Source organism: Aquarana catesbeiana, linkage group LG03 (assembly GCF_042186555.1).
Source record: "Aquarana catesbeiana isolate 2022-GZ linkage group LG03, ASM4218655v1, whole genome shotgun sequence".
In the NCBI taxonomy this organism is placed as follows: Eukaryota; Metazoa; Chordata; class Amphibia; order Anura; family Ranidae; genus Aquarana; species Aquarana catesbeiana.
Window position 1 is genome coordinate 606,808,261 of NC_133326.1, and position 25,518 is coordinate 606,833,778.

Below are 25,518 nucleotides of genomic sequence, written 5' to 3' on the forward strand. Positions count from 1 at the left end.
GAGGAGATAAGTATGACATGTTTGTTTAAATAACAAATAAATAATTAAAAAAAGAAAAACCTTTCCATATAATTTAAGATTTTAGTACTGCATTGTCAGCTCACCTCAAGAAGTTAGGCATACACTGGATCTCTGAAAAAAATTGAGTGTTCTGTACTTGCACGTTTTTTAAAAGAGACAAAACATGGGAAATGCACATGAGAGAGATATCTATTAGTAGTTAGTTAAATTCAACTGGAATTGTTCTTTATTGATGAAGAAGTATTGTAGTTTATCCAAGATATTTCTTCAGTACTTAGAACATTACAGAACAATTCTAGTTGAATGGGACTAACTTTTACAAGACATACTATAACCTGGATACATAGGAACCATCACAGATGTATTGGAGAAATGGGTTTTTGTTTTATTTTTTGCACACACAGATTTTACACCTCAGTGACAAAGCACGCTGGGCGTTGCCATAAGACTATAGGACAATGAAACTTCCACAAGCCTCGACATAGAAAGCCCCAGGGCTGGCATACATAACATGATTAGATGTACATCAGCAACCCAGACATGTCAATTCATGAACAAAAGAACACATTCATGCAGACATAATCATGGTTATTCAATAACACATTCTGTAATCCACATGAACCAGTTAGAACTGATCTCACTCTGATCAAACTTTATAAGAAAACTGAGTTGCGATTGGCTGCTACTGGTTACTGCACTGCTTTATGGAATAGGAATAAACTGATTTGGCAGATTTGCTGTCTGTAATCTTTTTTCAAATACTGCAAAAAAAAAAAAAAAAAAAAAAAAAAAAAACCAGCATGATATATAATAATTACCACTGAAAAAGTTTATAGTTTCACCTCCCTACCTAAAGCATGTGTACATGTGTGGGCAGAACGATTGTACCAAAGTCGATCCATCGATCAACTTTCGATTACTGCCAGCAGCTATAGCAGCTAGCAGTAATCATCGTGTTCTGCTGGCCGGGAAGGCTCCCCCCCCCCACCAGAACACAATAGCGTTGTTGGAGGTCTTAGTGTGGTGATGTGCTTTATGGTGAACTACCAGCCTTTTCAAAGTTAATGGGCTGCAATGAAATACACTATATTACCAAAAGTATTGTGACGCCTGCCTTTACACGCACATGGACTTTAACCGCTTCAGCCCCGGAAAGATTTACCCCCTTCCTGACCAGAGCATTCCTGATTTGGCACTGTATCGCTTTAGCTGACAATTGCGCGGTTGTGCGCCGTTGTACCCAAACAAAATTTACGTCCTTTTTCTCCCCACAAATAGAGCTTTCTTTTGGTGGTATTTGATCACCTCTGCGTTTTTTATTTTTTGAGCTGTAAACAAAAAAATACTGACAATTTTGAAAAAAAAAAGCAACATTTTTCACTATAATAAATATCCCCAAAAAATATATATATATATATATATAAAAAAAATTTCTTCCACAGTTTAGGCCGATATGTATTCTTCTACATATTTTTGGTAAAAAAAAAAAAAAAAAAAAAAAAAAAAAAAAAATCGCAATAAATGTATATTGATTGGTTTGTGCAAAAGTTATAGCATCTACAAAATAGGGGATAGACTTATGGCATTTTTATTATTTTTTATTAGTAATGGCGGTAATCTGCGTTTTTTTATCGTGATTGCGACATTATGGCGGACAAATTGGACACTTGACACTATTTTGGGACCAACTGACATTTATACAGCGATCACAGCTACAAATAGCCACTGATTACTGTATAAATGACACTGGCAGGGAAGGGGTTAAACACTAGGGGGCGATCAAGGGGTTAAGTGTGTTCCCTGGATGTGTTCTAACTGTATGGGGGTATGGGCTCACTACAACATGACAGAGATCACTGCTCCCGATGACAGGGAGCAGTAGATTCCTGCCATGTTGCTAAGCAGAACAGGGAAATGCCTTGTTTACAATCGCGGGCCACTGGCAAACATCGAGTTCGCAGGACCCGAGGGCAAGCTAGCTACAGGTACGCCCTTTTGCCTGCCCATGCCATAACTGCCAACGTAAATCGGCGTGCGGTGGTCGGCAAGTGGTTAATGACATCCCAGTCTTACTCAATATTGAGTTGGCACACCCTTTGCAGCTATAAAAGCTTCAACTCTTCTGGAAAGGCTATCCACAAGGTTTAGGAGTGTTTGACCATTCTTCCAAAAGCGCATTTGTGAGGTCAGGCACTGATGTGAATGAGAAGGCCTGGATCGCAGTCTCCACTCTAATTTATCCCAAAAGTGTTTTGTCGGTTTGAGGTCAGGACTCTGTGCAGGGCAGTCAAGTTCCTCCACCCCAAACTCACTCATCTATGTCTTTTATGGACATTGCTTTGTACACTGCTCCAAATCATTTGGTGGAGGGGGGATTATGGTGTGGGGTTGTTTTTCAGGGGTCGGTCTTGGCCACCATAGTTCCAGTGAAGGGAACTCTTAAGGTGCACACCAGTGCACAAAGCATGGTCCATAAAGACATGGATGAGCGAGTTTGGGGTGGAGGAACTTGATGGGCCTGAACAGGGTCCTGAGCTCAACCTCATAGAACACCTTATGGATGAATTAGAGTGGACACTGCAAGCTAGGCCTTCTTGTCCAAATCAGTGCCTGACCTCACAAATGTGCTTCTGGAAGATGGTCAAACATTCCCATAGACACACTCATCATTTAACAAAACAAGTATAGCCACCATCACACATATTCTTATCATGCTTACCACATGCTCTTCCGTCTCCATTGAGCAGGATCTTTTCCACTGTAGCTCTTGAGAGCACAGCGCCCCCAGCCTTTGCAATGGTTGGTGCGAGGTGGTATGTGATTTCACTGGCACCTCCGGTGGGGTACCAAGCTCCACGCATGTAGTGGTCAATCAATACAGCATGTAGAGCAAAGCTGGCTTTATCTGGAAAAACACCTGTCAAAAGCGAAAAAAAGTCACTGCAGCTAAATTACATCATTTTCAAAATGCTTTATTTGAAAAGAAGAGGTCCTAATTACATTCATACGTACATAAAAATGAGAAAGATGAACTGAGCTTCATCAAAACATTGACAATAACATGCTGCTGTTTTGATCTATCTCCTCTGCAAGACCTGTTAGTGACTCCATACCAGTTGTGGGTTTATATAAAAATGTCTGGAGATTATCACATGGTGGATTTTTAAGACAAAAGCCAAAACTTTTTTGTAGGTTTCACATGGAAGGGGGAAGGATTAGAACCTCCCATGTATTTATGGTTGCCTGTGTCCCTGTTGGAAAGTCATCCTTTTCAGTTTGTCCCGTTACCACTGTTAGCAAAATAAGACTTGAAGGGAAATCTACCTGTTCCAGTGACAACTGTATAAGATCAAATCTTCCCTAATTTTGGAGAGATTTTCTCTCACTTTGTTGTGTTTGTGGACAGGAAGTGAAGAGAAATCTCCTCAAAGGGTCACAGACAGCAAAACCCCACCCCTAAATTTCAAGTATAATAGCAGGTATGATTACTTTTAACACACAACAGCAGATTCCTTCATCCACATCAAATGAGGTGGATGGAGGAATCCCCCCCGCCAAGACCTTGTATTCCAATAGTAGGGACTTTCCAGTCTCAGAATACACTTATCAATGACTGCAGCCAATTAGTTGACAACGTTTTCCAATATTCCCATTTAGCAGAATTCCCTGCTGAAATTGCGATCCACCATTGGCCAGCTTAAAAGAAGGATTCCGGGATGGTGTTCACTGAGACTACAAATCCCATCATGCTTTGGGATTAAGCATCTTGAGTGGGTAGGACCATGGGTGTACGCACAGGGGATCAGTAGTATCATAGGACTCTAACATCGCCCACCCACATTGCTGCGCCCTCTTCTACTTTGCCCATTAAATTTGTGACTACACTGTACATTATTCCCCCCCCCCCCCAGTATTGCATGTAGAGGTGATGAGATTAATTTGCACAACCTGCAGGCACAGATGGAGACTCCTGGTCCATCAGTGACACTGTGAGGTCATAGGAGGCAGGAGAGACCAGGAGTCTCCAGGCACAGCAATCTAACAATGTAGCACAGTGCATGGATCAGACTGGGCAATCTGAGAATCCTGGGTCAGCCCACTGCAGTGAGTGAATGTAAGGACTATAGTGGCGAATGTACAAGACCGGTGGCTGGGGGGGGGAGAGAGGACATATCAACCATTAGTCTTGTGAACAGGATATGAGGGGGAGAAAGGGCCTTTCATGCAATAAAGATTGTTGGATTTGTGACCTGCAAGAAGACCATGTATAGTAATACCAACAAGTTATCAAAAGGCATGGAAACACCTGTATAACATCTTTTCCCAGAGTTCAGCTTTAAAATGGTTCTAAAAATGCAGAAGGTTTCTTTTATTTTACCGCAATGCATGTATTTTACCTTCTGCATGCAGCCACCCCTCCCCCCCAGCCCGCTCTTATACTTACCTGAGGCTGTTCTTGATCCAGCGATGTGCACGAAAGCAAAGGCCCTGTCTGCTCTCTCCCTCCTCATTGGATCAGAGACAGCAGCAGGAGCCAATGGTCAACAACAGCCACAGGGGCTTGCTATGGGGGCACTCGGTGGAGGGGCCAGAGCACCCCCTCAGGGGATCCGAGAAAAGAAGGATAGAGACTGCTTTGTGCAAGTATAACATGTTTTTTATTTTAAGGAAAAAAAAAGTCAATTTAGAATAACTTTAAATCTGGCAATATATTATGGGAACTTCAGCCAGTACCTGATGTAGCTGAAGCTTGCTTCATGGGTAGCCCTGTCACCACCCTCCTGCCCAACATCCTTCAATTATAAAAACAGAAAGAGACAGAAAATATTCAGTCAAACAGCAGTTGCATCCGTTCGGATGCAGACGCGATTTGGGTATTCAGACTGCAATAGGTGCAGCTGGAGAATTGTCCATCGTGCTTTATAGTGTGGACAGAGAAATCAGGCTGTAGGAAAACTATCTACGTTTATGACCAGCTTAAAGCAGGCCATACACTGTCGAATTTCGAAAAAATTTTCTTTTCAAAATCAGAAAGTTCGTTTTTTGTGATCCGATGAGGCCACCATTGATTTTCAAAATTCGGCCAACCAAGCCTTCAATTTCACCGCATGTTGCTACAGAAAATAATTTTCTTGGCCGGGAATCTTCTTTTCTCCCTCCGTAAATTTTCTTTTCTTATTACATTTCTCACACAATTCTCCCATCATTGATTAGAAAATCGTTTGTTTTTCTAAAAATTTCCAACATGTCCGATTCCTCAAATTTGATTGCCGCACGAAAATCAGCCGTTGTTGCAGCCCACTAGCCCACTGCAGCCCACTAATGGTACGGTTCTTACGAAATTTGAACCGTGTATGGCCAGCATTACACATCACTATTTAGTGCATTACTGCCTCCAACTGATCTTTGTCCATTTCTTCTATATTAGCAGAGATGAACAGAAAATTGGATAAACAATATGACAGGTTGGAGGATGTGCTGCTCAGATGTTGTCCTCCTAAAGACACAGAATATGTGCCATCGTTCATGTCACGCCATCATTTTAACAGTGCAGCCACCTTCAATAAAAACCACTTGTCCTTCCGCTATTTGACACTGGAGGTAATGATCTATCCACTTATCCCACCTCAGGCAAATATCTAGATTCACCCTGGTGGATAATCATTGTGACAATATGAGAACTACACCTATCCTCACCTGTCAGGATGCAGCATATCACTGATCAGTGCAGTGCTCACCACCAGCCGCACCTTAATACCCATTCAGCTTCTAACTTTAAACTTTTATTGGTCTGACCTGTAAGTAATTTACTGATCATCTACATATCCCCAAGCTGCTCCCTTCCAATTTTTATATTCTATGCAAGGACGAAAATTTTAAGGTCGAGTCACACCTCAATGTGTGCGTCGAGTGAAGGTAAATACACAAGCATTGATGTGCACCGGCATGCTGCATGATGTTTTAATAATTAACACTTTAACTTCAGTAAGCTTAAATGTTTAAAAAGGAAACTTCAGACTGTTTTAATTCTTCCATTTATACGTGGTGTGGTGTGCTTACATGCGTTGCATTGCACTGAATATAGTAGGGCCTGTTCTACTTCAAAACAGGGCAGCTCATATCAACACATCACAGCAGCATATCAGTACTGTCAGCTGCTCATATTGAAATACATTGCTTTTGCAGCATATATGTGCTGGCATGCATTGATCAATGCATGCCAGCGCATCTGGTGTGAGTTGGCCCTCAATAATGTAAAATAGGCACTACGTTACAGTTAAAGTGGTAACACATGCCATTGCTTTTACTTCCGATTAATGATGAGCTCCGGCGTGTTCGCACACTCCACGTGCAGAAGTCGACGCGGCGCTGCGCTAATCACAGGCAGTGAGACATTTCCCGATCTCTGCGGCCGCACATGGGGAAAATGTCTCACTGCCTGTGATTAGCACAGGGCCGAGCCGACTTCCTGGCGGGCTCTGCACGTGGGCTGTGCGAACATGCCAGAGCCCATCCTTACTTCCGATGTACGCTGCTACATCCCCACTATTCTATATGCTGAAAACACACACGGTTGGTAAAGTTTGTCAAGTATTTTCCTTCCCTCTATCCCTTACAGAAGAAATAATTGTTCATCTCAGATTAGATTTATGTGCACCTTTTATATATAAAAGCATGGATTGGCTGCCCATTTGGACCCAATTTTGCTCAGCAAACAGATAAATTAATGACAACTTCTGGCAGGTTGTTAGGAAGCTGGTAGCTGCCGGAATTCTAACAATCACGACTCATCCATGCCCAGTGCCTGTCATCTGTCAACCTGGGAGAAACAAAAATGCCCTCCCATCTTTGTGTGTGTGTTTTCTACAGCAGTGTCCAGCCCCCCTCCCACATGCTATTTGTTTGACAACCCCTTGACCACCTACCTAGAAAATGAGCATTAAAGCAGAGTTCCACCCAGAAGTGGAACTTCCGCTTTAAGCACTCCCTGCCTCCTTACATGCCACGTTTGGCATGTCATTTTTTTTGGGGGGGGGCGTGGGTACCTGGTTTTGACAGGTACTTCCTGTCCCACTTCCTCCTTCCGGCTGCCTACGTGACTCCTCTTCTCCCCCAAGGTGGCCCCTCCCTCTTTGCAATTTTTTGGGACACGTCACAGGTCCCAGAAGATTGCCCGGCCACTAGGAGAGTGCAGCGCAACTCGTGCATGTGCAGTGCGCACCCGGGTGTGAAGCTGCAAGCTGTCACAGCCGGGCACCCGCACTTGCAGTGACGGTGCCGCGGAGAGAAGGGGGAGAGGAGCGAGGCTTCGGGCGGCCGCATCGCTGGACCGTGGGACAGGTGAGCGTCTGTTTAATAAAAGTCAACAGCTACATTTTTTGACTTTTAACTGAAAAACAAGTGGAACACTGCTTTACTGTTTTAAAATTCAGCCCCCCTTTGACTTAAAGCCCAACTGCAATTTTTTTCTTATATGAAGCAGCGCTAAAACTCAATATTGTGAAAACACAAAAATAAATCAATATAATGACATCAAACTTATTAGGTGAAAAAAAAGTGTATAAAGAAATCATACCAACTATGTAAATAAGTGTCCATAAGAGCCCATTCACAAGTGCTACTAAAAAAAAAAAAAAAAAAAAAATATATATATATATATATATATGCGAAACAAGAAAGTCCAAAGGAAACAAATCATCCACTTGCTCCACCAGTGTCCCCGCAATCACAATTCATAGTGCTTCCTCCACCAGGTGACACCAAGTATTAAAGCCTCTTGCCGGATCCTGTGGACCATCACATAGTATGGTCAAATGCGCGCTTTACATCTCCTTATGAAGGGGAACTCCAAAGCGCCAAACGGGATCCAATCAGGGTTATTTCGTCTTCAGGATGAAAAATAAAAAGCATATACAACCATAGTGTAACCCATAAAAAACATTTATTCAAAAAATAACAAGTAAAACTTGCAAAGGGAATCACCTCAAAAGCAAATTCTTGGGCAATAGGTTTAAAAAAAAACAAACTTGAATATAGCAATAAAAACAGATACAATTGCTCTACCAAAAAGTAGCTGTGTGGCTGCACCAAACTCAACCACCGGTCAGCAAGCGTGCCTCCACAGGATCCGGTAGGAGGCTTCAATAATTGGTGTCAAGGGAATCGTGGATAATTTGTTTCCTTTGAACTTTATTTCACATACAGTATATTTTTCCTTTTTAGCCCTTGTGAATGGGCTCTTATTTACATAGTCGGTATGATTTCTTTATACACATTTTTTCACCTAATAAGTTTGATGTCATTATATTGATTTATTTTTGTGTATTCACAGTATTGAGTTTATTTTTTTTTTAGTGCTGCTTCATATGTTTATCACAATTCTTGAATTTAGTGTCACAGATTGCCTAAGCGGCTGCTCATTTGTACTTTATGTTTTAGCGCAGATATCCTATATGATTTTTACTTTTTTTCCTATGCAGTGGCTATGACAATGTCATGAAAAGTCCACCGCACAAGACCGCTGGACTGCAAAGGGACCAGTATTGTGCAGGGAGGATTAGGTGAGTATATTTCACCTCTCTAAACCAGTGTTTCTCAACTCCAGTCCCCAAGGTGCCCCAACAGGTCATGTTTTCAGGATTTCCCTCAGATGAAATGGCTGTGGTAATTGCTAAGGCAGTGAAACTGATCAAATCACCTGTGAAAACTAATGGAGGGCCTGAAAATATGACCTGTTGGGGTGCCTTGAGGACTGGAGGTGAGAAACATTACTCTAAACCAATGTTTCTCAAGTACCCCCAGCAGGTCATGTTTTCAGGCTTTCCATTATTTTGCACAGGTGATTTGATCAGTTTCACTGCCTTAGTAATTACCACAGCCATTTCATCTGAGGGAAATCCTGAAAACATGACCTGTTGGGGGGACTGGAGTTCAGAAACATTGCTCTAAACCCCTAGACAAAAACAAGCAGTTAACCCATGCAGTGGGGCCACAGCCCCACTGCATGAGAAAAAAATTGTCCGGAGTTCAGCTTTAAATGGGGTTCAGATTCAGCAGCTGAACATCAGTTTTTGCTGAACCTGCCTCAAACCTGAGCACAGGCACATAAGCTATCTATGGTATTACATATAACAGTTCAAGCCTTAAAGCTGAACTCTGGGCAGTTATATAAAACACACAAATGAATGCAGTTCTGTATTCATTGATACATCATTAGTGTCATTTTATAAATATAAAGCAGTGTAAGTAGCTAAATCTGACCTGGTATCAACCTCTTGTCAACCCAACACAACAGAGCTCAAAGAAGAGAAGGGGGAAGCAACACAGGGGGCCAATCGGTAATACTTCAATATAAGGATCATGCTAATGAGATGAGAGAGCCGAGTGGCAGAAATGACCTGAGTCTGCTGCTTCTCCTTTTACACTCACAGGCTGGAGGGGGGGCACCATCTGCAAGTAAAAGTGAAACTGCAGTAGAGAAAAATTAAATCTCCTGCCCTACCAAATAGGGCTGTGAGGCAGAGCTGCGAAAATCTCAGGACTGGACGAATAGAAATCCTTTGGCGGGTAAAACTGCTCCCTTATATGTATTTAATCTGTGTATTCAGCAGGTTAACTGTGGTTCAGCTTTAACCTCCTGCTATTTAATGATACAGATTAAAATTGAAATCACTACCTAACCCAAAAAACCCCCACAATGTCCTTTCCTCCAATTTTGTTATAAATGAAGCTTATTGTGTTTCAAACTTCTCAGCACAATTATCATATCAGAGATTTCCACCTTTTGTCAATCTCTGGTGTGCTTTATAGGTGAACATGACTCATGCAGATATTGCGCTGTAGTGCGTGTTTTCTCAGGCACTGAAGAACAATGTAGTGTGTGCGTGTGTTTTTTTTTTATTTCTTCAGGTACTGAAGGACAGTCAAGGTCCATGGAAAGGGCATGTGATCTAGTCACATCTTGCATACCTCCTAACAGTCCTGCATTCTGTGGGACTGTCCCAGATTTTCATACAATTACCACAGTCCCACAACACCCCATTGCCCATGGTCGATATTCTGCACAGCAGGCTCAGGGCAGAAAAAAAAAAAAAAAACGACAGCTGATCCACAGTTTAGTAAGTGTTTTTAGTCTTTCTAACTTGTGACTAGGGATGAGCTTCGTGTTCGAGTCGAACCCATGTTCGACTCGAACATCGGCTGCTCGATCGTTCGCCGAATTGCGAACGATATGGGCTGTTCGCGCCAAATTCGTGTGGCGCGTCACGGCCCATAATTCACTGCGGCATCGCAGTGCATTGCTTGCTGATGATTGGCCAAGCATGCACTATGACCCGCATGCTTGGCCACTCACAGCGCCGCCTTAACAGAGAGCCATAATTGGCCAAAGCCAAGGAGGCTTTGGCCAATTATGGCTCAGGGGATTTAGTACACGCCCCACACTATATAAGTCAGCCCTGTGCAGTGTATTCCGGTGTGCTTAGAGAGAGAGAGACACAGTGTCATTTCATTTGAGTTAGCTAGATTAGGCAGGACAGTCAGTCAGTTAGCTGCACTTAAAGTGTATTGTGTATATATATGCATCCCAGGTGTTGCATATATATATATATATATATTGTATTCAGTTTAGCTAGATCCGTTCCTGTTATCTTCTAGACTATTTACATTTAGTGCAGTGCGTCCTGCTCACAGTGTTCAGCTAGATCCGTTCCTGTTATATTCCTACTGACAGGCAGGCTTGTCTTGTTACAGTATTTTGAAGAAAATTACTGGTGTTCTTTTGATCCTATTAGTACCACAGTCAGGCAGCTAGACTATTTACAGTTAGTGCAGTGCGTCCTGCCCACAGTGTTCTGCTAAACCTACAAGTAAGTGGGGTGCGTCCTGCTCACAGCGTTCAGCTAAACCTACAAGTTAGTGGGGTGCGTCCACCTCACAGTGTTCAGCTAAACCTACAAGCTAGTGGGGTGCGTCCTGCTCACAGTGTTCAGCTAGATCCGTTTCTGTTATCTTCTTACTGACAGGCAGGCTTGTCTTGTTACAGTAAATACAGCTACCTGAAGAAAATTGCTGGTGTTCTTTTGATCCTATTAGTACCACAGTCAGGCAGCTAGACTATTTACAGTTAGTGCAGTGCGTCCTGCCCACAGTGTTCTGCTAAACCTACAAGTAAGTGGGGTGCGTCCTGCTCAGTGTTCAGCTAAACCTACAAGTTAGTGGGGTGCGTCCACCTCACAGTGTTCAGCTAAACCTACAAGCTAGTGGGGTGCGTCCTGCTCACAGTGTTCAGCTAGATCCGTTTCTGTTATCTTCTTACTGACAGGCAGGCTTGTCTTGTTACAGTAAATACAGCTACCTGAAGAAAATTGCTGGTGTTCTTTTGATCCTATTAGTACCACAGTCAGGCAGCTAGACTATTTACAGTTAGTGCAGTGCGTCCTGCTCACAGTGTTCTGCTAAACCTACAAGTTAGTGGGGTGCGTCCTGCTCACAGTGTTCAGCTAAACCTACAAGTTAGTGGGGTGCGTCCTGCTCACAGTGTTCAGCTAAACCTACAAGCTAGTGGGGTGCGTCCTGCTCACAGTGTTCAGCTAGATCCGTTCCTGTTATCTTCTTACTGACAGGCAGGCTTGTCTTGTTACAGTATTTTAAAGAAAATTACTGATGTTCTTTTGATCCTATTAGTACCACAGTCAGACAGCTAGACTATTTACAGTTAGTGCAGTGCGTCCTGCTCACAGTGTTCTGCTAAACCTACAAGTTAGTGGGGTGCGTCCACCTCACAGTGTTCAGCTAAAGCTACCTGTAGAAGGTTGGTGGTGTTCTCATACTACAGGCAGGCAGTTGATTTTGCTAGCTGCAGTATCAGTACACACACACACACACACACATTATATATATATATATATATATATATATATATATATATATATATATATATATATATATATATATATATATATATATATATATATATATATCCCAGCTTAGTGCAGCTACAGGCCATTAGTATGTCTGGAAGGCCAAGAAGGAGAGGCAGACAGTCACAAGCCAATAAGAGAGGGCAAGCAGGCTCTGTGTCTAGTGCTGGTCGTGGAGACGGTGCATCCTCATCAGCACGTGGCCATGGGACACGCTTGGCCTTTTTTTCGGCAGCTGGCCATGTTGAGCCGCAACATGCGGAAGACTTGGTCGAGTGGATGACCAAGCCGTCCTCATCCTCCTCATCCTCTCTCACCCATGCCCAGGGTACTTTGTCTGGCAAAGCAGCGGCCTCTTCCCTCGGCTCAATGTCATCAGTGACTCCTTCCCTAGCCCCACCATGTCCTCCTGAGGAGTCCCTCGAACTGTTTGACCACAGTGTTGGGTACATGCTCCAGGAGAATGCCCAGCGTTTGGAAGGCTCTGATGATGATACTGAGCTCGATGAAGGCAGTAACACGAGCACGGACAGAGGGGGTGCCCAAGAAGGACAGCAATCTGGCAGTCATGCTCCCCCTGCTGCAGCATACTGCCAGGTTTGCTCCAGTGATGAGGAGGGAGGGGATGATGAGGTCACTGACTCAACGTGGGTGCCTGATAGGAGAGAGGAGGAGGAGGAGGCGGCACATCACCAACGAGGCAGGATGCCCTCCAGGGGCCAGCCTAAGGGCAGCACATTGACTGCATCACACCCCAAAGCTCCACATGTGCAGGGCGCTGCAGTCTCTGCGCGTTATTCAAAAAGTTCTTTGGTGTGGGCCTTTTTTGAGACGAGTGCATCAGATCGCACCGCTGCTATTTGCAACATATGTCTCAAGCGTATCTCGCGTGGCCAAAACATCTCCCGCTTGGGTACCACATGCTTGACCAGACATATGTTGACCTGCCATGCAGTTCGTTGGCAAGCGTATCTAAAAGACCCACACCAAAGAACAAAGAGGACCTCTGCTTGCTCCTCATCAGCTGAGATTTCCAACCCCACTAGACCTTCAGTCCTCTCTGAGACCTGCACTGAGAGGAATGAAGGTGTAGAATTAGGTGTGTCACAGCCACGTACTTGTGGGCAATCTGATTTTGGTACACCGACGTCAGATTGTACCAGGCAAATTTCCCTGCCCCAGCTGCTGCACCGCCGAAAGAAGTTTGCTCCCAGCCATCCACATGCCCAACGGTTGAATGCTAGCTTGGCAAAATTGCTAGCACTTCAACTGCTGCCTTTTCAGTTGGTAGACTCTGCCCCCTTCCGTGAGTTTGTGGAATGTGCGGTTCCTCAGTGGCAGGTACCCAAACGCCACTTTTTCTCACGGAAGGCGATTCCGGCTCTCTACCAGCATGTGGAAGGCAATGTCCATGCCTCGCTGGACAGGGCGGTCAGCGGTAAGGTGCATATTACCGCTGACTCATGGTCCAGCAGGCATGGACAGGGACGTTACCTAAGTTTCACGGCGCATTGGGTGACTCTGCTGGCAGCTGGGAAGGATGCAGGACAAGGTGCAGTAGTGTTGGAGGTTGTTCCGCCACCACGCCTCCAAAATGCTAATGATTGTGACACACCTCTCTCCTCCACCCCCTCCTCTTCTTCTTCCTCCATGGCCTCTTCCTCGGAACCAGCGGTGCTCCGTAGTCGTTCAAGGGGCTACGCAAGTACGCAGGCCAAAAGATGCCATGCGGTGCTTGAGCTGGTGTGCTTGGGGGACAGGAGCCACACTGGGGCAGAGGTTCTGTCAGCTCTGCAGGGGCAGGTTCAGAGGTGGTTGACGCCACGCCAACTTAAGGCAGGAATGGTGGTTTGCGACAATGGCACCAACCTCCTCTCTGCCCTCCGACAGGGACAAATGACCCATGTGCCCTGTTTGGCTCACGTCCTTTACTTGGTGGTGCAGCGGTTCTTGGGCAGGTACCCGGGCTTACAGGATGTCCTGAGGCAGGTCAGGAAAGTCTGTGTGCATTTCCGCCGGTCATATAATGCCAGTGCTCGGCTGACGGACCTCCAAAAAAGGAGTTTAACCTGCCCAAGAACCGCCTAATCTGTGACATGCCCACCAGGTGGAACTCAACGTTGGCCATGCTGCAGCGGCTGCACACGCAGCAGAGGGCCATCAATGAGTACCTGTGCGACTATGGCACCAGGACAGGGTCAGGGGAGCTTGGTTTTTTTTCCCCACGCCAGTGGGCCATGATCAGGGATGCATGCACTGTCCTGTCACCATTTGAGGAGGCCACGAGGATGGTGAGCAGTGACAGTGCATGCATCAGTGACACTGTCCCCCTTGTCCACCTGTTGGAGCACACGCTGCGTGGAATAATGGACAGGGCACTTGAGGCAGAACAGAGGCAGGAAGAGGAGGACTTCCTTAGCTCTCAAGGCCCCCTTTATCCAGACAGTGTTCCTGCGTGCCCGCCGATCACACAGGAAGAGGACGAGGAGGAAGAGGAGGAGGAGGAGGAGGAGGAGGAAGATTGTGTCAGTATGGAGGTGGAGCCTGGCACTCAGCATCAGCAGCAGTCTTTAAGGGATCAGTCCCAAGAAACACATGGACTTGTACGTGGCTGGGAGGAGGTGGCTGCGGACCATGTCGTCCTTAGTGACCCAGAGGACTCCGGACCGAATGCCTCAGCAAACCTACGCTGCATGGCCTCCCTGATCCTGCAAAGCCTGCGTAAGGATCCTCGTATTCGTGGTATCAAGGAGAAGGACCAATACTGGCTGGCAACCCTCCTTGATCCACGTTACAAGGGTAAGGTTGCGGACCTTATCTTGCCATCACAGAGGGAGCAGAGGATGAAACATCTTCGGGAGGCCTTGCAGAAAGGTCTGTGCAACGCGTTCCCAGAGACTGGGAGGTTACAAACTCCTGTTTCTGGACAACGTGTTGCTGAGGCTTCGGTCAGTCAAAGAAGGAGCGGTGGAGAAGGTGGCCGTCTGACCGATGCGTTCAGACAATTTTTTGGTCCGCAGCCCCAAGGTATGATCGGTTCCAGCAACCATCGCCAGCGTCTGTTTTACATGGTGCAGGAATACCTAGGGGCAAGATCAGACTTGGACACCTTTCCCACCGAAAATCCTCTGGGTTACTGGGTCTTGAGGATGGATCACTGGCCAGAGCTTGCACAGTATGCAATTGAGCTACTGGCCTGTCCTGCATCCAGCGTTCTTTCGGAACGCACATTCAGTGCTGCTGGAGGCGTGGTAACCGATCACAGGGTGCGTCTGTCCACTGACTCGGTCGATCGACTGACCTTCATAAAAATGAATGAGTCTTGGATCACCACCAGCTACCAAGCACCTGATGCTGATGTAACCGAATAATTTTTTTTGAAATCTCAGATCCCTTCAAAGACTGCCTATGCTGATGCTGAGTGACTATCCCTGAGTAATTATCCTCTTCCTCCTCAATCATCACGCTGATAGCTTGTAAGAACATTTTTGGTTCTGGGTGCCACCACCAGTGCCTAAGGCACAATTTTCAGCCCCTGTTTAACAGGGGCGTGTAATTACGATTTTTGATGTAATACTTTGCAGCAGGGCTCGTTCCTGCATTCCAACTAGAGTGTCTGTGAGGGGTTGCAGTGTTGTGGCACCAGCACCAGTGCCTAAGGCCTAATTTTTCAGCTCCTGTTCAACAGGGGCATGTAATTACAATTCTTGATCTAATATTTCACAGCAGAGCCCTGTGAGGGCTTACAGTGTTGTGGCCACAGCAACACCTAAGGCCCAAATTTCTGCTGAGTATATAGGGCAGGACCCTACTTTCAAACAACTAACTTACAAACGACTCCTACTTGCAAACGGAAGGAGACAACAGGAAGTGAGAATAAATCTACCCCTAGGAAGGGAAATTCTCTCCTGTAAGAGTTAATATGGGAAAAACATTTCTCCTTTCCACTGATGCTTTCCAATCCATTGGGACAAAAAGTGAGGTGAAATCTTCTGAAGAGGAGGAAAGACAGCAAAACAAATGTCACAGGGGTGATAACCCTTCCCTATGTTTTCCAAAAAGCTTAAAAAAGATTTTTTGGCTGGAGCTAAACACGTTAAAAATGTACCCGTTCAAAATTACAAAGAGATTCTACTTAACAACAAACCTACAGCCTGTATACTGCTGTTCAGAGTATATAGGGCCTGGTGGCCCCACACCTTTCCTTATTTTAATTTGGGTGCGGGGTTCCCCTTAATATCCATACAAGACCCAAAGGGCCTGGTAATGGACTGGGGGGTACCCATGCCGTTTGTCTCACTGATTTTCATCCATATTGCCAGGACCCGACATTACATTAAAGCAGTTTTAAATGAGATTTTTTCCTTTAAAAATGACATTTGGTGCAGGGACTGTTCTAAACACAGGAAACACGCGTCACTTTACAGGCATACTATAGACACCCCTCAGGTACGATATTTAAAGGAATATTTCACTTTTTTTTTTTTTTTTACTTTAAGCATCATTAAAATCACTGCTCCCGAAAAAATTGATACATGTCCCCTGGGGTAGGACCCGGGTCCCCAAACCCTTTTTAGGACAATACCATGCAAATTAGCCTTTAAAATGAGCACTTTTGATTTCGAACGTTCGAGTCCCATAGACGTCAATGGGGTTCTAACGTTCGTGCGAACTTTCGGTCCGTTCGCAGGTTCTGGTGCGAACCGAACCGGGGGGTGTTCGGCTCATCCCTACTTGTGACCCTTCAAAGGTTCTGGAACTGTTATATATGTTTATTATGTATATTATTTATTTAATTGTTTTGTTGTCTGAAATACGCTTTTTGTTATAGCGTATTTGTATTGTCAAAAAAAAAAAAAAAACCTTTGATAATAAAAATTACTTGATTAAAAAAAAAAGAGCAATGCATTTTTGGCTTTGGGTGGTTTCCCGCAACAGTGTGAACCTAGACTTGGACTACTTAACTATGCACCTTTGACCACTTAAGGACCGAGCCTCTTTTTGACACTTGTGTTTAAAAATCATTTTTTTTTGCTAGAAAATTACTTAGAACCCCCAAACACACACAAATACAATTTTTTGACTAAAGAATAAAACAGTAAAGTTGCGATACCTCACATGTGTAGTTTGAACACCGTTTTCAAATGCAGGTGCGACTTAAGTATGCGTTCGCTTCTGCGAAAAAATTATTATTTATTTTACTTTATTTTTTCACTGTCCTTTTAAGAAAAGAAAAAATTTGGGTCACTTTTATTCCTATTTCAAGGAAGGTAAACATCCCTTGTAATAGAAAAAAAGCATGACAGGACCTCTTGAATGTGAGATCTGGGGTCAAAAAGACCTCAGATCTAACATTTACACAAAAATGCAATAAAAAAAAGAAAATATGAAAACATAATATGGACAGAAGTGACGATTGACTTTCGTCATTCAATGTTATGGAGCCGAGCGGGGCTATCTTTCCCTCACTCGGCTCCATGCCTGTCAGGGGGAAGGACGCGATTGTCTCTGCTGCTACCGACCGCTCAGCGGCGGAGATGACGGGAACGCGACGGGTTCCCGTAAAAGTGATCTCGCGGCGAAACTGCCGCGGAGACCACTTTTATCTGAAAGCCAGCCGCTCGCCGTTGTTGAAAATACCAGGGTTATGGCAGCTATCTGCTGCCATAACAACGGTATTTAGCGCCAAAGTACCAACTTACAATGACGGCGATTTGCAGTAAGTGGTTAATCCACGTCTAATATTTAGCATCATTTGTGTGCATCTTGTGTCATCTATATTTCTTTTATTAAAAAGAACTGCTACAATGTACTATTAAACGAAGCATGTCATCTACTTTGTATGCAGAGCTACATCAGGGTGGTTTAAACTACAAAATAAAAAAAATTGTTTAAATGCTGTCTGAACTATAAAGAGACTTCTGACTCACTTAAGCATCCTTTGAAGCCACCAACACATGTCCAAAGATGGACAAAAATAAAAGGGAAAGAAAAATAGAAAAAGATAAAACAATTCTGTACATTTGACAGTTGGTGCTGGCCCTCTTTCCCTGCTGCCCTGGACACTAGCCCACAAGTAGCGTTATCAGTAATACATCCCTGTCTATGAAATTCTTAGGGCTTAAATACAATGCCTTCCTAATCTCTATGTTGACTGTTCCAGGTTTTTGTTGCAGACATACCATAGGTGCCAAAGATGTAGCTAAACACAGTTTGCAGCTCCTTATTTTTGGTGAACTCGCTGACAACCTCGGTTACACTGCGAGAAGCGTATCGGAAAAATGGGGACAACAACTTCACCAGACCTGTTCTGCACAAGAAACGGGAAATCGGCAAAGGCAAGTACTTCAGGATACCCATGTCGGTAATACGATGAGCGACTTTCTGCAATGAGAAAAACGCCATTAATATTCCCTTTCTGCATTGGCATTTGCGAAGGCATACTCAGAAAACATCATACATAGTTACCCACATAGGACTGTAAAATGATTCAGCAGTGAAAGCAAAATAAATCACGAAATGCTGATTTTTGCAATTACTGTGAGGAAAAGGCTCTTTGGTATTCAAGCAAATGTGGTACTGGTTTTGTAATCCTACTGTATGTCAGACACACAAACTATCAGTTGCATAGTCATATATTTTTAGCATCGAGCTGAATGTTATAAAAAACTTAAAATTGGTATATCCAGGGCTTTTTTTCAGCTTGAACTCAGTTCCACCACCTTTGGCTCAGGCCCTCTGCTCCCTGCTCACCACTATCACTGGTAAACATAGAAGTCTGGCTTCTGTGTTTACAAGGGACAGCTTGTCTCCCAATGGCTCCCACAGATCTAATCTCCTGAGTGGCTCCTTCTGAATGCAGGATGGGGACAAGGGAGATGCCGGTGCCCAGGGTGCAGTGCGGATGCCGACACCCCCCACTGGAGGGTCTCCCTGTAAGTGAGAGAGGCAGAGCCATCTACAGTGGGCACTGGGTGCTTCAGTTTATGGATGGTGGAGCTTTTAAGGAGTAGGGGAGAGAAGATGTGGGAAGTGGAGGGGGAGGGTTGTATGCAGAGGTCAGACCTAAAGAGGGGTGAAACTGTAATGTGGATGGGGGATGCAGAGGTAAGCAGCTGGGTAAGAAGGCTGAACTCTGCACTCTGTGTCTAGCGCACCCCTGACCCCTGAACTCTGCACTCTGTATGCAGCACACCCCTAAACTCTGCACTATGTACATAGTGCAGAGTTCAGGGGCGCATTATGTACATAGTGCAGAGTTCAGGGGTGCGCTACGTACATAGTGCAGAGTTCAGGGGTGCATTATGTACGTAGCGCAGCCCTGAACTCTGCACTATGTACGTAGTGCACCCCTGAACTATGTACGTACCGCACCCGTGAACTCTGCACCATGTACATAGCGCACCCCTGAACTATGTACATAGTGCACCCCTGAACCCTGCACTATGTACGTAGCGCACACCTGAACTTTGTACATAGTGCAGAGTTCAGGGGTGTGCCATGTACAGAGTTCAGGGGTGTGCTACGTACATAGTGCAGCATTCAGGGGTGTGCTATGCAATGCACCCCTGAACTCCGTACGTAGCGCACCCCTGAACTCTGCACTAACACCCCCCCCCCCAAACTCCACACTTTGTAATGCACTCCTGGTATATAATGCCCCTTTAAGACCTTCCCACTGTTAGTGAAACTTGTCCACATTCACTATATGCGGTTTTGGGGGGGGGTTTTATGCGGAGGTCAGACCTGAAGAGGGGTGAGTGTAATGTGGATGCGGATGCAGAGGTAAGCAGCTGGGTAAGAAGGCTAAACACTGCACTCTGCACGTAGCGCACCCCTGAACTCTGCACGTAGCGCACCCCTGAACTCTGCACTATGTATGTAGCGCACTCCTGAACTCTGCACTAACAGCCTGCCCCACCCCCAAACTCCACACTTTGTTCGTAATGCACTCCTGGTATTTAATGCCCCTTCAAGACCCTCCTACTCTTAGTGAGATTTCCACATTGACTATTTGATGCGGTTTGGAGGGTGTATGTGGGGGTTTTGAGGGGTCGTGCTTTAGTTCCTGCACCTATTTTCTGAGAAAAAAGCCCTGGGTATAACCTCCGACAAGTTACACCAACTAATCAGAGTTCCCATCAATGCTGACCTTTGGTACAAAAATGCTTTAATTTCCCAGAGTGGCAGGGCCAAGAAGGCCCAACAGGAACCTAGGCCTAATCATGGGGGCAGCCACACTCAGTCTAAGGTAAGATGGAGGTTTCAAAGTCAGCAAGATCTTATCCATACTCCTACTGTTCCTATGTAATAATAATATTTTACATTTCCGGATATAAACTATGGGCATTAAACATTTACTGGCATCTGATATTACCGATGTATTTCTTTTTTGTGATTCTTGAAACATACAGTGTAAATTTGGGTACATTTACCCTTGGGCCCCCTATTTTATGGGACTGTTCTTGGTAGGACCTGTTTCCATTTGGCCAATAAACACATACTGTATCTTTTGCACACAGCGTCTTTTTCATGAACTACAAACTGCAACCATAGATTAGTCCATTTTCTCTGTCACGGGGCGGCACTCAGTATGTGGAATTTTACCACTGAACTTTATCTAGAAAGTGTTGATAAAAGTGAATAGCAGGACGTTTCCACACATCCTGTGGGAATTTCAGCACAGTCATCTAAAGAAGGTATGGACCTCCTTTATCAGCAATCTTCATTATGGCGTGTTTGTATTTCTCCAGAACAGCCACATTCGCATTCTTATTGCCAGTTATTCACTACAGGAAGGTTTAGGTAAGCATTAACAACAATTCTCATTAAAAGTACTGAGATAAGATAGGACTAAAAGACAGGTCAGATGAACATCTTCTGGTTATGATAGTGCTAGGCCCTGCCGTAGTGTTGAAAGAGGTAAATGGCACACTGGACTCTCTCAGATGCGGATCGAGGGGCTCCAGATTACCTTTTCTAAGCGAAAAAAATTGGATTTTGTAACTCCCAGATTTGGGTTCTGGAGTCCAGAGACTTCAAGGAGCTTTTGGAGGAAGACTCTAACCCTGTGTCCATGTCCTAAAAAAGAACAGGAAGTTGAGTGTGCACAGCCGTTATAATCAAGGACCTAGCAGGGCTTCACCCAAGAGACAGGAGGTCCCCGGCACAGAGGTCAGGATGTGGGCCAGAGCAGCAGGGAACTGCAATAAAGAGAGGTAAAAAAAGTGTTGTACATGAACACATCAATGCTGTAGGATGGTCTGGGGGGGCAGACAAAGGCCTAAGCTTGATGCCTGAGCAGTGGGGAGGAGAAGCAAGAAATGTTAATTTTGATATGCTTTTGTGTTTTGAAGTGGTGTTGGAAGCCCTGCAAGAGTAATGCTGAAGTTATTTTTAACTTTTCCTTTAAATTAAAGTGGGCCATTAAGCTCTGAAACAGTATTTCCTGGCTGGTTTGAACTCACTGGAAAGCACTACACTTTGAGCCAAGCGATGCAATGTCACACCTTCTACATTTTATTGATTTACCTTTCTTAGCATGACGCCCCATGTGAAGAGAATGTTGATTTACATATCCTTAAAGGGACATGGGTGTAGCATAAGTGGTTGCAGGGGTCACAATCGCAACCCCACCCCTAGCTCCAGGGGGGCCCTGCAGCCTCCCTGTCATATTATCATATCCTCCACAAAATCCAGCTCCGATCTGCCCTAGGGCCCCACAGCCACACTCCAGTACTGGGCTTCTACTTTGCCTTCCACAGTCCACACCCCTCTGTTCCCATTGGCTGGGCAAAAGCTGTGAGCCATTTCCTGAATGGAGAGGAGCATGAGGTGAGAACAGCCCAGGATGGGGAAGTGTCTGTGTTGTGTGCTGGCAACATGGAATGGTAACCGAGCTCAGCGAGGCAAGAGGAGGAGAGTGCCGTCCTGTAGCCACGATGGGACTGATGTCACTGGTGAGGTATGACACTGCTCAGTGTCTCCTAGTCACCAGCTGGGATTCTCTGTACCCCCCCACCCAGGGATGTCTACTTACCCCACTTCACTGACAACTGAGGTAAAGACACACACCTCCGGGAGGTGACCTTCCTCCAACACCTGCCAACACTGACAGAGAAACCTTCAGAAATTGCTAATACAAATCCCTTAACACCTCCTCGGGGGGCCCCTGAAGGGCTTCAGGCTCCAGATTTTGTGTCACATGGCTTTGCCCTCCCAGATCTAAGTGGCCCCCTGACCACCCCCTCCACCCTGCATGCTATGCCTGGCTGCTGAGCACCTTTCCCATTACTGCACTCTATACTGTTCCTCCTCCGCAGAGCTGAAATCACATTCCTTTTCAACACAGCCAGTTAGCCATGATCTGCACAGGGTGTATTTGCCTACTGCAACTACACTGCCGTTCTGACCAGAGAATTTCACAGGTCAGAAGGACAACATAAAAGCCAGATACACCCTGTGAAGACTGACAGACTGTGTGTAAAGGAATGTGATTTCAGCCCTATGTAGTGGGGGGGGGAGCTGTATACAGTGCTGGGATGGAAAGGAGCTCTGCCAAGTGACCTGCCAGGGGTCCCTGTTCTCTGATTCTCCAGCGGTGATCCCTGTCCTCTGATTCTCAAAACTCTTAAGCTACTTTGAGTATCTTGGCATGTGGTGGATGTATCTGCATGCATGTTGGAAGTAGTGGGGGGGGGGCCAGGTCAACTTTTGCATCGGGGCCCACAAGCTTCAAGCTACGCCTCTGGCTATAGACATAAATCTCTGCATACTTCTAGCTGTTAGATCTGCTCTGTCACCTACAACCTTCCATGACTAAGCACTAACAGAAATGCTGAGTCATGTATATAATGTATGTGTGTGTGTGTATATATTCATGGCACATTAGCAGGGACACTGGATCTGGCGAGCTTAGGACACTTACTCTGACGAGCTTCAAAAAATTTTCAATGGCTTTTTCCTCTCCTGGAAAAGCTTTCTTCAGCTCATCAGCATAAGTCTGCATGCCAACACGCATATTATAGCGACGGCCATTTGTTACATCCCCAATCAGTACCACGTCGAATGGGTCGTCCATTAGTGACCATTGCAGCTGCCCATCTGTCAGCTGGTCCACCAATATCCGAAATGGTGAGCGATCATTTAGCTGACCAATGTAGTGTATTCCTGAGGGATAGAAAAACAGCGTCAGACACATGTCAAAACTTTTACCTAGAACATCAAAAGTTCTAAAAAGTGCCCATTTACTACATGGTCACCAAGCATACTGTACATAAGAGCTGAAATTTCTGGCCTTTGTCTGAATAGTGGACGGATTCTTTTGAGATTTCTGAGCATGCTTAAAGATTTTGGTGATGGCACACACATTATTATCCCTTGGCCTATACAGTTTACATCAGGGGTTGGCAACCTTGCGACCTCCAGCTGTTGTAGAACTACAAGTCCCATCAACTCCCTGGGAGTAATTGTAACTGCCAGCCTTGCAATGCCTCATGGGAAATGTAGTTCCACAACAGCTGGAGGGCCCCAGGTTGCCTACCCCTGGTTTACATAATGATAACACAAGCAAATCCTTAATTCTTTATACATCCTGCTAAAATTTAGGTAGCATATAGAACGGAGATCATGACAGGGTTTGTTAACCCCCCCCCCCCCCCCCCCTTAAAGCAGATTAAACAGCACAGTGCTTGTGCTGTGTAACCTGCCCCCCTCTAAACTGTAAAAAATCTTGCCTGGTCCTGCCACTTCCTGTATCCCCCCCCCCCCTTTACTGACTACGAAAATCAGGGCTGCCGAGCCCTGACCACCGTGGTCAGAGAGCGTCCCTCCGTCATACGCAGCTCTCCTCTCTGCTCTCTCCCCCTCACTCCCTTCTCCTTGCCTGTCAGCTCCCTCTCTGTGTCTCTGTTTCCGCCCCCCACCCCCCCCTCCGTGCCGCTTTACAGCTCAGAGACAGCGCTTCTGCAGGAGGCCACGTGATCTCCCAGTCTGAAGTCAGAGGGAGATCTCGGCCCCTCCCGCAGAAGCCATGTATCGGAGCTGTAAAGTGGCCACGAGTCACGTGCCTGAAGACATCTCTAAATAGGTATTTACAATGCTCGTTTTTAGAAATGACTTACATAGTGCGGTATGCCAGGCTCTAATAGAGGGGCTGGGAGTGACCGAGAATTTAGACTTAAACACTTTAAGTCATTTACAGCAGGACTGAGCATTGATCCCAGGGCCTTCTGCAGACCGCAGCAGCCACTGTCTGGAGAGATCTACTAAGCCGGTTAGTAAACCAATTAAATTTGTTACCATTCCTCTCTTCAGCAGCATCCTCTATGTTCTGTATCCAAATAAATAAATTTGCATGTAGAGTTAAGCAGCTTTCTGGCTCCATGTGGCTGCTAAACCAGACAACCCCATCCTCACACTCACCCACATCAAACTCATAGCCTTTCTCATTGAAGGTATGGCAGCACCCGCCTAGTTTTCCTAGCTGTTCCAAGACCAGTACCCGTTTTCCAACCCTGGCAAGTAAAGCGGCCACTCCTTGTCCTCCAATTCCACTTCCGATAACAATGGCATCCAGCTTCTCTGGGACTTTTTCAGTAGAGAAAACTGCAATAAAGAAAACAAAAAAAAAAAAAAAAAAAAACACATGAAACTCCAAAAAATTTGCGTATGGGAAAATATATTAAAAGTGCTGATATAAGATAGGACTAAAAGACAGGTCAGATGAACATCTTCTGGTTATGACAGTGCTAGGCCCTGCCGTGGTGTTGGAAGAGGTAAATGGCACATGTAGATTGAGGGGCTCCAGATTACCTATTCTAAGCAAAGAAAATTATATTTTAATTTTTCTCTTTTGTAACTCCCAGATTTGGGTTCTGGAGCCCAGAGTCTTCAAGGAGCTTTTGGAGGAAGGCTCTAACCCTGTGTCCATGTCTTAAAAGAGAACAGGAAGTTGAGTGTGCACAGCTGTTATAATCAAGGATCTAGCAGGGCTTCATCCGAGAGACAGGAGGTCCCCGGCACAGAGGTCAGGATGTGGGCCAGAGCAGCAAGGAAATGCAATAAAGAGAGCAAGAGAGGTAAAAAGTGTTGTACATGAGCACATCAATGCTGTAGGATGGTCTGGGGGGCCAGACAAAGTCCTAAGCTTGATGCCTGAGCAGTGGTACTCCAAGGAGAAGCAAGGAAGGTTAATAATGATCTGCTTTTGTGTTTTCAAGTGGTGTTGGAAGCCCCTGCAAGAGTAATGCTGAAGCTATTTTTAACTTTTCCTTTAAATTAAAGTGGGCCATCAAGCTCTGAAACAGTATTTCCAAGCTGGTTTGAACCCACCCAGAATGTTGATTTACGTATCCCTTAAAGAGCTATGGACATAAAGCTCTGCATACTTCTAGCTGTTATACCACCTACAACCTTCCATGACAAAGCACTAACAGAAATGCTGAGTCATGTACAGTACAGAATGTGTGTGTGTGTGTGTGTGTGTGTGTGTGTGTGTGTGTGTGTGTGTGTGTGTGTGTGTGTGTGTGTGTGTGTGTGTGTGTGTGTGTGTGTGTATGTATATATTCATGGCACA

General features: G+C 45.2%; 1 protein-coding gene across 1 annotated transcript in view; it reads right to left on the reverse strand.

Annotated features, from left to right (window-relative positions):
• Nucleotides 1–25,518, reverse strand: part of RETSAT (retinol saturase) — a 69,523-nt gene that overhangs the window by 29,427 nt on the left and 14,578 nt on the right. The window contains exons 2-5 of the mRNA XM_073622204.1: nucleotides 24,366–24,548; nucleotides 22,870–23,111; nucleotides 18,125–18,326; nucleotides 2,741–2,938 (exon numbers count right to left, since the gene is read on the reverse strand). Of these exons, the coding sequence (XP_073478305.1) occupies nucleotides 2,741–2,938; nucleotides 18,125–18,326; nucleotides 22,870–23,111; nucleotides 24,366–24,548 (825 nt within the window). The remainder of the gene's footprint in view (nucleotides 1–2,740; nucleotides 2,939–18,124; nucleotides 18,327–22,869; nucleotides 23,112–24,365; nucleotides 24,549–25,518) is intronic.